Below are 13,776 nucleotides of genomic sequence, written 5' to 3' on the forward strand. Positions count from 1 at the left end.
AAAATTATTAAGTGTGTTTAGAGTCACACAGAAAAATATGATATTAGGATTTGAATTTATACCTATTTCATCCGAGGGCCTGAGACCTTAGTTATCATGTAAAAGTGTGAGTAAAGTCTTAGGAAATATATAATCCATATACCTTTCTGGAGAAAAATTACTTGAAGATATAATCATGCAACCAAGAAATCAAACAAACATAAGAATTCAGAAATGGAGATACTAGGACTGGCAGTAAAGACTGTGGTTAGTCCAGATACAGAACTATAAAATTAGGTTGCAAAAACTGAATTTATTTTTATGTGTATGTTTATGTGCATGCATATATAGCTTTTAATAGAAGAAAGAGATGAAATTTAATTTTGGCACAAAAATAAGTATGACTAAGAACGCAGAAAGCTTAAATTCCGTATCTTTAGTAAACAAAACACAATTTTTAAAATTTTGTATCCATCTCAAGGTTTCTATAATCTATTTTCTGATAATAGATAACATTTTTGATAATATGATAGAATTTTAACTTTAACCAGAATGTCAGTCTTTCTAGTTAACAGTTAGTGAAATAACTCTGAAAAGTCAAATGTTCCCCCCCCACCCAAAGATGCTGTTTAGAGGCAAGATTTCAAGTACCATAGCCTTTTATATGACATTATTAGAAAAAAAAAAAAATGGATGGGAAGGCTATGAACAAGATGGTTGTTAATATTTGTGCAAATTAGCAAAAGATGCCTCCTCATAGTAGATACACTAGGAAAAGGCACAGTCTGTGGTGGATAAATTAGAAAATACCTCAGGAATTATTAGAAAGTGCTCCTCCCTCTGGGAAGATGACTCCCAAATGGGTGTTTGGCTTGGCAAGAGACCAGTGTCTTCATGCGAAGAAAAAGGCATTCTTTCCTCTGGATAGAAAGAGCTTCTTGTCACGGTATATGACCTGGCTTGAGAAACATGAGCCAGATTTCAGTACTCCCTGGCCCCTCAGGTGAGCACTTTTATACAGAAACCAGACTGCTGGACCATTCACAGTGATCTTGTCTGGGAATATTAGCACAAATGTGAATCTTAATTCACTTGGGCTGCAAGCCGTCTGGCCAGAGTCATAACTTTTGTGTATCTTGAAATCTTTTGAATTTACATGTTGTAACCACAAATGTTCTTGAAAGATTAATTTTAAGAAATTGTTGAGATATCTTTATTTCAATAGTGTCCCTTTTTTATGTAATGTGAACATGAACCGTGAAACAGTGTGTGATAGTTAATTGCCTAGAAAAAGCTCAGAAACCTTTAAATACCTAGTAAGAGCATCTATTCTCTTTTGGACATTAGAGCCTCAAGATACCGTGTCTGTCTTCTCTCCTTTTCAGCTTAAATTGAATGGAATATATCAATAATTTATTCATATTCATCTCTTAAAACTAACATGAATAAAAGGTTTTGTTTCACTCCTAATAATTTAATTTTAAAAACAGAACCCAAAGTCCCAGGGTATATTAATTATAATACTTAAAGATGGAGACAGGTCAATTAAATCTTGCAAAATCATTTGTCCTGAAAGAGAACTCTATAAAATTACCACTAAGAAAATGGACAAAGAAAAAATAGACAAAAGATGAAATGAGTATATAGAAAGGTTTGAATTCAGTGGCACAGTCAGGTATCTATTCTACTATGAGCTGACCTTTTTTCTTAATATCATCAATAAGGACTTTTGTCTGGTACTACCTAGTGTTGATGATGATAAAGAATTGAAAAAAAAAAACTCATAAACTTCTTGGGGAAGGAAAAAGTTGATCAGCAGTTGTGGAAGACAGATTAGCAAAATGTATGGAAATTCTTCAGCATGTTGATGCCATTTGGTCCTTCAATCTCACTTCGTGTGTAAGGGTTTATAATAGGGAAAACGAGAAACAAATTTAATAACCATTAATAGACCAGTTAAATAAATCATGATATTCACTTATGAAAATACTATATACCATATAAAATTTCTACTACAGAAAATCTTTTTAGAACATAAAAATTCTTAAAGAAATTTAAAATTAAAAGTTGTATATTCAATTTAATCCTGGAGCAAGAGAGGGAGATAAGTGAAAATAAAATGACAATAGAAATTATTTAGGTGGATGTTTTATATTCTTCTTTTTCTCCTAGAAACTGCATGATTTTGTTTTTCACTCTTCTCCCTTCCAACAGGACATAGCAAACAGTTAAATCTTTATTGATTTAATAAGCTAAAGTTAACATTTTGTAGTTTTAGTGTTAATCTCTGAGCCTGTCAGGAAATGTGTATGTGGTTCAAGTCCGTGCTGACATAGCACACACAGACATTAAATTTGTTATTTACTGACTCTGCAAGGAACTGATTTAAGGGAAGTGGGTCAGGAGAGAAACAAAAGTAAATACAAGTCAAATTACTAGAGTCGCCACAGCTCACGTAGAACACAGATGTCTCTGGAGAGCCAAAGGAACCACCGCATCTGGGAATCGTCTGTGAGGATGAGTGACAGTGAACAATTTACCTGAGGGCTCCTGGGCCTGCCGTCCTTGCTCAGAGTTCATCTCACAGGGTACTTATCCCCTCTTTATTCCAGGCCATGTCACCCAGTTTATCAGGGTAGTGAGGGGGGTGTGGTGCTTCTTCCAGGCTCAGAGGTGGTGGGAGAAGCCAGTGTCTATGGCCGGGAGAAAGAAAACACTGGTCAGGGGAAGGCAAGGAGACCAATGGCTTTGGCTGGTCCTCTGCACATGCGCTGTGCTGTTCCTGCCCAGCTGTTTCAGGCTGCCTGCAGAGAGAATTGCCATGAAGGTGGGAGAAGGTCCAGGACCACCAGCTGCAGAAACATGAACATGTGTCTGCGTGAATCTGGGCACGAGTACAGCAGGAGAGGTTGGATGGTTCAACTGACCATCCACTAATCACCTTTCAACCTACTTGCTATGGTCTGAAGTATTGTGTCTCCCACTCCCTGCCCCGCCTTAAATTCACAACACCCTATGTGATGGTATTAGGAAGCTGGCCTTTGGGAGATGAGTAGAACATGAGGGTGAAGCCCTCTGGAATGGGATTAGTGCCCTTACAGAAGATACCCCAGGCAGCTCCCTCATCCCTCCTGCCAGGTGAGGAAACAGCAAGAAGACTGCTAGCACCTTGTTCTTAGACTTCCCAGCCTCAAGAGTTATAAGAAATAAATGTTTATGGTTTCTAAGCCACCTAGCCAAAAAAAAAAAAAAAAAAAGTATAATTAAGCTTTTAATTGGCTACCATCTGGTAGGTGAGAAATGGCTTTTTGTGTAAATTGAATGTGAAATGCTTTTATTAAAAGCATGCTTCATTGGGGTGTCTGGGTGGTGCATTCGATTGAGTGTCCAACTCTTGATTTCTGCTGGGATTGTGATCTGAGGGCCATGGAATCAAGCCCTGAATCAGGCTCTGGGCTGAGCTCAGATTCTGCTCCGGATTCTCTTTCCCTCTTCCCCTCCCCACCATTCTTTCATTCTCTCTCTTTCCCTCTTTCTTTCTCAAATAAATAAATAAATCTCTTTTAAAAGTACGCTCAATTATCTTTCCAGTGTCCTCAAGTATTATTAATATCATACAATTTTTTGGCCTATTTTTCTATTAGGTTGTTCATATTTTCCTTTTGTGTTTTTTTTTTTAGGAGCTCTTGCTATAGAAGACTAGCCTTTATCAGTGATACATTGTAAATATTGTGCTTTGGTTTTACATTTTTTTCTTTTGACTTTGACTTTTTTTGTCTTGCAGAATTTGTTTTCAGTTTTCTTATTAAATTTATCAATGTTTCTTCTGGGCTTCTGGATGTTGAGTCAGAATTAGAATGACTCTCCCCCACTCTAAGGTATTAGTGAATTTCTCCCATATTTTCTTTAGTTCTACCCTCTCCCTCCCTTTTTGAACATTTAAATCTCTGATTCATGTAGAATTTATCTTTATGTCAATGGATGTATGAATCCAACTTTCTCAAAACAGCTAGGCAGGAACAGCACAGCGCATGTGCAGAGCACCATGAATCCAAATCTAAGTTACTATCCAGTGGTCCCAACACCTAGTTATTGTCCAGGTTATTATCCAGGTGTCCCAAATCATCACCTCTGATGATTGGAGGGTCACCTGGATCATATGCTACATTCCAAAGTTTGGGGCGCTCCTTCTGAACTTTCTCATGGGTATGTTTATGTAACTAATGCCTACTTTCTCACAAGACTTTAAATCACAAGAGAGTCTACACTGTGTCTGCTTTATTTTACATTTGTCCTCAGAGCTCAGAATAGCACCTGGCACATAGCAGGTGTTCAATACCTATCTGTTGTATTGCAGAATGCTTATCATGTTCTAGGAAAATGTTTCCCGTTTTCCCCCACAAATAGGTCTAAACGTGATTTAGTATTTTTAATTTAATTACAAGCATTTTACAGAGCATGAAAATAAAGAAATGTGTGGCAGACAAGAGACAACATTACCTGCCTCAGCAGAGGTACATAATAGTTTCTCTCAAGCAATGTTAATTTATTTTAACCAAAGACATTTGATTTGATCTATATGTTAACAGGAGTCAAAGAATACCGAAATGTTAATGTCTAGATGAAACACTTTTATTAAGCACAAGTAAGATAAAGTCCATTTTTATAAATAGTAGGCACTAGGACAGTGCAGATGCGATGTTCATTTCATTCTTTCATTTGTTTCTTAGTAACCCTGGAGGTACAAAATATCTGATAAGTTGCATTTTTTTCTGGGAAGCATGATTTTGAAACCCAAGCAACTCACCTAGCTGAAATCTGAACCTAGACCACCAGGCCCACCCACATCTGCTTTTCAATGCACCTTTACTGTTTTCTTGTTGCTATTTGACTTCATTTGATCCCCACAACAATCATAGCAAGTAGAGCATTCTCTCTCTTTTACAGATGAGGAAATTCAAATAATTCTATACTGTAAGTGGCAGAAAATTTGAGGATTTGCAAAGATCTCAAGATATGTTCCTTGCAAATATCAATAACCTATTATGTTTAAAAAGTGCAGCATTCCATTGCAGAATGATTAATACATTCAAATCATTTTATTTCATTCTTCATTGGCAAAGCAGCAGCATGAAAAGCAAAATAGCACGCAACTTCGATCGAATGCAAATACATATCAAAATCCATAGGTCCATAGCAAGTAATTAAATGTTAAATAGTAACAACTTATTTCATAACAGTTGTAATGGTATAAAAAAATAAAAGTCCAAGATATCCCTCCACTCTTTAGCAAGTGATGCTACATTTCTCCATTTCTTATTATTGGGATTACTATTATATGTATGTATATACATATGTATGTGTGGCATTATTTTTCATTTCTTTAAAAGGAATTGAATTTAAAATCCTTAATTCTATGCAAAGCAAGCTCTTTAAGAATCAAAGATTCCACGACAGACACCTTACTATACCATTCAAAAGAAAAGAGCATAGGACTGGGATTCAGAAAGTCATTTGTTATAAGGCACACAGTTTTTCCAGTGACCTGGTACACCTGCAAAATGAGAGGCATTTGCAATAACAACCCTAATATTCATTCAGGCTTTAAATAATCTAAAATCCTATAGTTCAATGATCTGTCTCTATGTATCCTACTCTTTATGACTATCCAGATGCCAACTTTAACTAATTACATTTACCAGACCAAACAGTAGTGAGGAAAAAGTACTGCTATCTTAATTGGGGAAGCTATGGCAGACATCGCAAGGCAAAAAAATCTCTATTGGGTGCAAATGGAAAATGCAAAATAACCTTCTAATAGATGAGAATATCCCAGGGCTGTGGCATGTTGCAATTACATACATAACTGCATCTCAGCTGAATAACTTAGAATCAGTTGAGTCTCTAAAATAGTGTAAATCAATAAATTTGATTTATTTTTATTTTGACAACTATTTTGACAATTGTTTTTTCTAGGAAATAGCATATATTTGTACCAAGCATTAAATTGCCATATCCCAATCGTCTGGAAAATACATTAATGTTTAATAAAATCTTCCAGTGCCTAAATAATGACGTTGGAAGGTAACATCATTTGACATTGTGATTATTGCATAGAGTTCCTAGAAATCCAAAAGTTTAATTCCACTGACATGTGCAGTCTATAGGTTCCTGGAGTGTGTGCATGACTTCGGTGCCATTTCCTGAGCAATACAGAGGCACAGACAAGTTTCTCACTCCATTTTCACGACAGCACTTGCAGAATCTTAGATGGCTCTCAATGTTGATGTTATATATGGTAGCAGATGGGCATTTTCCATCACAAGATGCAACATTTACCTGTAAGGAGAGACAATGAGAAAAGATTCTTAAAATGTTTAAAAACTGGCTATTCAATGCTCCTAGATACAAAATGAAAGCAAAACTTTATTATCACTGTAATAAGTCTCAAGCTTCTGTATATTAGAAGACTGCAAGAAAATACCAGGTTAAACTTTAATAACTTGAATAAGTCCAGGAGATGTTCCATGATGATACCTAAGACAGAAAGGCTGACATAAACTCTGAAATAAATGTGCACATATAACTAGTCAGGTATATGCACAATGTTCATCACCATCTAATGATTCTATTGTAATCTGTATTATATCAAACCTCGTGGAGACTGTAGTACAGGGTAGGTCACATTAAATGGGGTAAAATTAGAACTAAGACTACTTTTGCTGAGTAAAATTGCATAGTTAAAAAAATATGTAGTCAAATATATTTGGTTTAATTTCCATCTCTCTAGATTGCAATTATGATTCATAACTATTGATTATTAATGCCAAGAATAGTTTATACTTCTTTGCAAACAGAATATTTTAATATTAAAATGTGTGAATAACTGCAAAGTTAAATATTGTGACAGTTGGCATTTTGTTGACTTACAAACGTATTAGTGCTATATACTTTTGGAAAGACATATGCCATTTATGTAACAAATTATATGTTTTCACTTACAGGGTTTTGACTTATACAGTCCTGTTTCCTTATGATTGATTTAATGATCACTTTCTGGCATATTCTTTCTTCTCGTTTGCCTGATAAAATATAGAATGTATTTATTCATCAGAAAGCCCATGTCAGATTGTTTCTTAATTCAATTAAACATATGCCTATATTTAAAATAAAATAATGTATATATTTATATGAAATACATTCCTATATTAAAGTATACTTAAAATTTCCCTCAAATATTTTATGCTCAATATTTATTTTCACTTTCTAAATAGACTTTCTCATATTTTTTAACATTATATTTATCTCTTTACCTTATTGTCCTAGAATAGAATCAAAACATTCTACACATGCAATAATGTTAACATCAACCTGTGTGTATCATATAGAGAGATAAAATATATATTTAAAATTTTAAAATTATTAAATTATTTTTAGAATGAAACATTGTATGTAGAAGTATATATACATGTACATAATTAGGCAGCTATACATGTATACATAAACCTATTTTAAAATTAAAAACAGATTTAAAACTACTTTATCTTAATAGATTTTAATATAAAATCATACATGAAGGTAATTGAATTATTTATCAACCATTTTGAAATGTATGGATGAGTCATTATAGTTGATATTTATGGCTCTGAAATGATCTCTTATGACTTCACATTAAAATACTTTGTATTAATTAATGATATATTAAAATGCCTCTGGGGTGTGATGGATGACCACTTGATAAGATACCTAGGAATACATGTTTAGAGCTATATGTAAATAACCCTTGAATCAAGATGCAAAAAGGCCAAGATTCTTACTTCACTCAGACAATAACTTGCTTTGTTACTTTAGGAAAGTCACTGAAATCATTCTGCTGAGTTTCCTTGTTTGCAAAAGATTGGAATTAGATCTTCAGTTTCCAAATCAGTTTAGCCACAAAATCTTTTATGTTAAGTGCTTATATGAAATTCCAACATGTAAAGTATCTAAAAGCTAAACTACTCAGGTTGAAGCAGAGATGAGTAGCAAAGACTGCCTGAAAGTAAATTGTCCTTCTCAAGGTCACTCTTGACCTTCAAAATGCTAACTTCAGAGGTCATAGCTGAGTTCTCATCCTACTTAACTTCTCAGCAGCATTTGGCCCGATCTATCACACTCTCCTCCTTGATATACTTTCCACACTTGGCTTCTGAAACAGCCCTTTTGGTTTTTCTCCATCTCAATTGTGACTTCTCCTCAGAATCCTATGCTTGTCCCTTCTCTTTTCCCTTGCCTCCCAACTACAGTCTGGGTGGCGGTTCAGAGTTCATGATGGAGGACAGGCTGGTGTGTACCTTATGGTGCTTTCACTTAGTGGTTAGTTACTTTAGTAGCCTTTCTATTCTCATGTCAGAAGAAAGAACAGTTAAGGAAGAAATCATCTTTAATGTGACCTATAAGGTATCCACCCTCTTCTTTCTGTCACCTTCATCCTTGTGCTTAGCCAAACCTTGCTATTTCCTCTGCTTTCCATACTTGTTATTCTTCCTGGCTGGTTTCAGACACTCAGTCTCTACCCAGATGACACCTCACCACAGAAGCACGCTCTAACCACTCACTTAAATTAGCAACCCAGTTCCCCACCCCCCATCCCCTTTATTCTGTACTAATTTTCTTTATGTCACTCATCTCTACCTGACACAATAGTATATATTTATGTGTTCATTATGTCTTCCCCTTCTTCATAATGTGCACTAGGGCATGCAGGTACTGTTTCATTCACTATCATAGTCCCTGTGCCTTAAAGAGTGCCTGATACGTGACAGGCATCTCGTAGAAATCTATTTGATTAGCTAATTTGTGCAATGAATATAACGGGACAGCTTAAATTTATTGTTAGCTGGCTGAACTTATTAGTACCAAGAGGCATTTCCTATTCATTTCTTAAAGACTATGGGAATACATTTGGTTAAGCACAGTATCTGCAATAGTATCCATCATCCAGTCTGTCCAAGATAGCCCAGTCACCCAGAAACAAAGTTTGTAGACAAGGATTTTGTGATACCAAAGCAAAAGCTATTTCACAAGTCCCTACATGTCAGATGGGAGAAACTGAAGTAGGTTGGTATTATTCTGCAACTTTAGATAGCTTGGCAGAATTGAAAGGTCCTGGACCTGGGCATTGGACAGGCCTGAGTCCATTACTGATTAGTGTAATCAACTTTTCTGAACCTTCATTTCCTTATCTGTAGAGGAAGCCATACCTACCTCCCATTTACCTCTCAACTGTTGTAAAGATTGGTTACAATACTGTATTTTGGGGGCTTAATTGTGCCAATGTGCGGCAGGCAATAAATAGAAGGTTTATGGTCGGTTGCATAGATCTTCCCCTGCCTGCCCTTGGATAACAAAATGGACCTACTTGTTGAATAATCAGCATGGAGTTGTAGAATCCAAGGTCCTTATTGAAGTCAAAATGCCATTCTCATCATAACCTACTTAACTTGGTGTAGTCCAGCATGTTCCAAGCAAATTTGACCAAAGAGACCTTTTAAACTTAAAACTTATATTAAAATCCTATGCAATACCTTTTAGGAAATACAACAATAAAGAAATTTCTGATATTTAGGTTAAAGTTCATCTGAATTAAAAATGCTTTATTCACACTCCAGAAGACTAAATTACAAAATAATTAACCACATAACAAACATTTAAATAATAACATTATAAAATGTGCTTCCCTCCTTGCTTCATAAGATCTGAATTTTATGAGAAAGATCATAATTACCATGAGCAATTAAAACTAATCAAATTAACGCATATAATATGTCCTTACTTACAGATCTTGCAACAGCCTTCATTATAAAGCTTTACAATCCCTTCATTCTAGGAAGAGAGAAGGAATAAAGTCAAAACTCACAGTGTTTGTTCATGTCCTATTGGACTAGAAATAGAAAACTAACTCTCTTGGTGTTTTTATTAAATATCACAAAGCCTTTATTGGAAAATTATAGAAATTTAACTATTTCTAATGAGAATTTGTTTTTAAAATAAGAAGCTGATACTTTGTTTAAATTTTTGTTATTTCTTCACTAGTAAAGTGCAAGGAGATTAACTTACTTAAAAGAACACTTTATTTATTTATTTATTTATTTATTAAAAACGTTTTCAATAATGCATAAAAAATTCTTACCAAAGCAGAGTACTAATAGGTACTCTAAATTGAGGCCATTATGTTTTTTTCAACTCCTTGGAATAACCCAAGGTACTCTATGAGATAAGACTCAGTTCCTGAATATAATTGAATGTTAAAATGATCTTTTTCTTTAACATTTTTTCAAAAAAAAAAATTTGCTCACTTCAGGATGACTCTTGCCTAGGACTAAATTAAGAAAACTTTTATTGATTACCTTTTTGAATTCTTACAGTAAGCCGCTAATTGCTTTTAGTAACTTACCAATTATAATATAAGTCAAAGAATTTGCGCCATAAAAATGAATCTGTGAGAAGATGATGCCTAAGATTCTTTTCAGAGCTGAAATTCTATTACTTTATTATACATGACATCTACCTATCCAGCTAGCTAGCCACCGTCACTAAAAGGGCACATCTTGGGGAGAAAAAAAAATCAATGAGACTATGCTATTTCTGCACACTTAAGAAAAATATTGCCGACACAATAGAACAAAGCTCACTTTTCATGAAGGATTACTATCTCCGAAATAGTTAAAGCTACAAAGGATCTTACAAGAAAAATGTATCACCTCCAAAAATCTACTTTCCCAGTGGACTCTTCTCTGAGAGAATAAGGAGTTGGGGAATCTAACCTAAAGGATCAGCAGTGCTGTCATATACGCCAGGTTCCACCAGGGCTGTGCTCAGAGGAGTCAAAACAAATCTGACTTAGGCCAGCTTGTATTAAAAAGGGAATGGCATCATAAATTCTGGCTGTGTGTTTAAGAAGTAAAATTGGCCAGCCTCCAATAGAGTATCAATTCATACTGAAAGAGAGGCTAGGTCTGCTGATCAAATGATTTTTCAATAATTCTTTGAACTAGCACAATATCCATTCAGGGAGAATCAAAGTTACTTGGAACACCATTTATAACTCAAAATGGCAAACTGAAGACATATAATAGGGCTTTTATGCACACGTGAAAATGAAACATACACCAAAGTAAATAAGCCACAACATATGTATGTACAACCTTTGAAAACATATTTCCTAAATTCTATGTAATACTACATTTTCTTAGACATGATAAAGTACAAACCATTTTGCATTCAGTCTCATTAAAAGGGGGACAGACCATACTGTAGTTCAGAATCATTGTCCCTTCGTCAGTCTTTACACACTCATATGTGGTACAATTATAATGCCAGGTACTCCGCTCCTAAAAATAAGAGAAAGTTACTGTTTTGTTTATTAAAATCTGATATATTTCTTAAGTAGAATATTTCCTCTCCAAGTCAAGATGCAGAGAACTTCTTGTGGTATAAAATGTCCATCTGGAAATATCCCCAAATTTATCTTAAAGGAATAAAAATACATAGATGGGGTGTGTGCATACATGTATGTGTGTTTGGTTTCATACCAGAACTGAGATGTAAATGTGAAATAAAACAATAGAGGAAAGAAAAAAATAGGTATCTGTTTCTACTACAAGATTAATTACCCAATTTGGCCATGTGTCAAAGGTCTTGCTCTACTGTTCCCTCACTAATTATAAAACAACAAATCATATTAGCTAATATGCCTCCTTTCTTGAGATTTGTTTATCCTTCTTTCTACTCCCTTATCAGCAAAATAATTAAAAAATCTTTGGATGACAGTGATTATTGACTTTTGCTTCTAGTTCTACACTCCTTATCATTGTTTTAAAACATATCCCTATTATTTTAGCAAATTTTTAAACATAGTAACTGTTTATTTCATTCCTGATTTCAGAATTCTTATTTAGAAATAAAAGCAGCTGGACATGTTATAATTATTGGGCTGGTAGTTGTCAATCTGTATTTTTATTTTATAATCCACATTTTAAAATGCTAGCCAAACTCTGACTTAAAGATTCCTTGTACGGTAAGGAATTTTGACGAACTTCTTTTTCTCCAGATTCTATTTTAACTTACATATCTTTAGATCTTTTTTTTTTTAAGATTTTATTTATTTATTTGACAGAGAGGCAGAGAGGCAGGCAGTGGGGGTGGTGGGAAGCAGGCTCCCTGCTGAGCAGACAGCCTGATGCGGGGCTCCATCCCAGGACCCTAAGATCATGATTTGAGCCAAAGGCAGAGGCTTTAACCCACTTAGCCACCCAGGCACCCCTCTTTAGATCTTTTAGATCAATTAGAAAAGATCTATAAGTCCGGGTATAAGAGAAATAAATTATTCAAATTCAAATAGTAATTCCAACATTCAGTTCTAATAGTACTATCTTATCTGAAATAAAAAATTAGTTCTTCCATAGAAATTAGATTCCTAGATAACTAAAGCTTATCTTTGAAAGAGCAAAAGTTAATGATCTTGATGTTTATTTACTTTGATTGCTTTACCTGTTGAGTTCTCAAAAAATATTCTGAACATAATTTGGTCTTTTATTTACATTTCAGGGTCTCACTGTGAATACCAGTTATATACATAGATGGTTCCTGGATTTTTGATTATGGAGTATATGTTGTCCTTTTACTAAAAGCCCCAGATTTCTGTGTTTTTTTCAAGTAAACTCTGGTTCATTTTCTCTCACTGACACCTATGACTTCCTCATCATTTTAGAAGCTTCTGTTATCAAAAAACCTTCTTTAAAATAATATATTATTAAACAGAAATATTGCTAGGATAAAACAAACAATACCAACAACACTAATTAAATCAGTAACACTAGCTTGCACATAACTGTGAAACATGGGTTATGGCACAAGAAGACAATTGGTCACCTTTCTTACTTAATAAAATGCACAGGATTGGAGAAATCTATTTGGAGGGTAAGTGACTAATCCCATGTAATTAAGAACACCAGAAGTAAGACCTCTAGATAATTAAACTATGAATGGAAAAACTTAAAAATGGCAATAATAAATTGGAACAACTTTAAGGTAATGTAAGTTATAAAAAATTAATGACACTCCTACATCTGGTGATATCACTAAAAACTGCACTAATAATAGAAAGTCCCATTTTTCTCTTCTAGGGAAGGTGTAGGTCAGTCTATAAACCTACATGGAGTTATTATGAGACTATAAGAGAATTCTGAATAATTATTTTATTATTTTTGCTGAAAAGATGTGATATAGCATTACTGACTCTTGAGGTTTTCTTTGTTAAAAAAAAATTGGCGAATATTCTCAATCTTTTATTTACCCAGTGAAATCTTCAATACCCGAAATAATTAAATGTTAACCTCATGAGTTTATTTCTGTTAAAATGTTTTATTTTTGAAATTTCTTTTAAAGATTTTATTTATTTATTTGAAAGAAAGAGAGGGAGAGTGAGAGCACAAGAAGGGTGAGGGGCAGTGGGAGAAACAGACACCCCAATGAGCAGGGAGCCCATTGCGGGGCTCGATACCCAGACTCTGGGATCATGATCTGAGCTGAAGGCAGACACCCAACTGACTGAGCCACCCAGGTGTCCCCCCCTTTGTTTTTTTAATATCTTACTTTAAAATGCTTATTTTTAAATTTGTGAATAAAATAATTTTTTCCCTTTGTTCTAATGATTAGAAATAAGCAATTCTCAAAGCCCGTTTTCCTCATATCTGGAAAAAAAAATGAGTTTGAGAAATGAGTTCAACATATTCCTTTATAGCAGGAATTATCAGA

General features: G+C 34.4%; 1 protein-coding gene across 1 annotated transcript in view; it reads right to left on the minus strand.

The window, feature by feature from the left end:
• Positions 1-5,702: 5,702 nt before the first annotated feature.
• The window catches only part of OTOGL (otogelin like), a 129,358-nt gene continuing 121,284 nt past the window's right edge, over positions 5,703-13,776 (minus strand). The window contains exons 55-58 of the mRNA XM_032854694.1: positions 11,232-11,351; positions 9,798-9,843; positions 6,982-7,061; positions 5,703-6,318 (exon numbers count right to left, since the gene is read on the minus strand). Coding sequence (XP_032710585.1) covers positions 6,118-6,318; positions 6,982-7,061; positions 9,798-9,843; positions 11,232-11,351 — 447 coding nt within the window. The 3' untranslated portion in view covers positions 5,703-6,117. The remainder of the gene's footprint in view (positions 6,319-6,981; positions 7,062-9,797; positions 9,844-11,231; positions 11,352-13,776) is intronic.

This window comes from Lontra canadensis, unplaced genomic scaffold, assembly GCF_010015895.1.
Source record: "Lontra canadensis isolate GAN:19392208 unplaced genomic scaffold, GSC_riverotter_1.0 scaffold9, whole genome shotgun sequence".
Lineage (NCBI taxonomy): Eukaryota > Metazoa > Chordata > Mammalia > Carnivora > Mustelidae > Lontra > Lontra canadensis.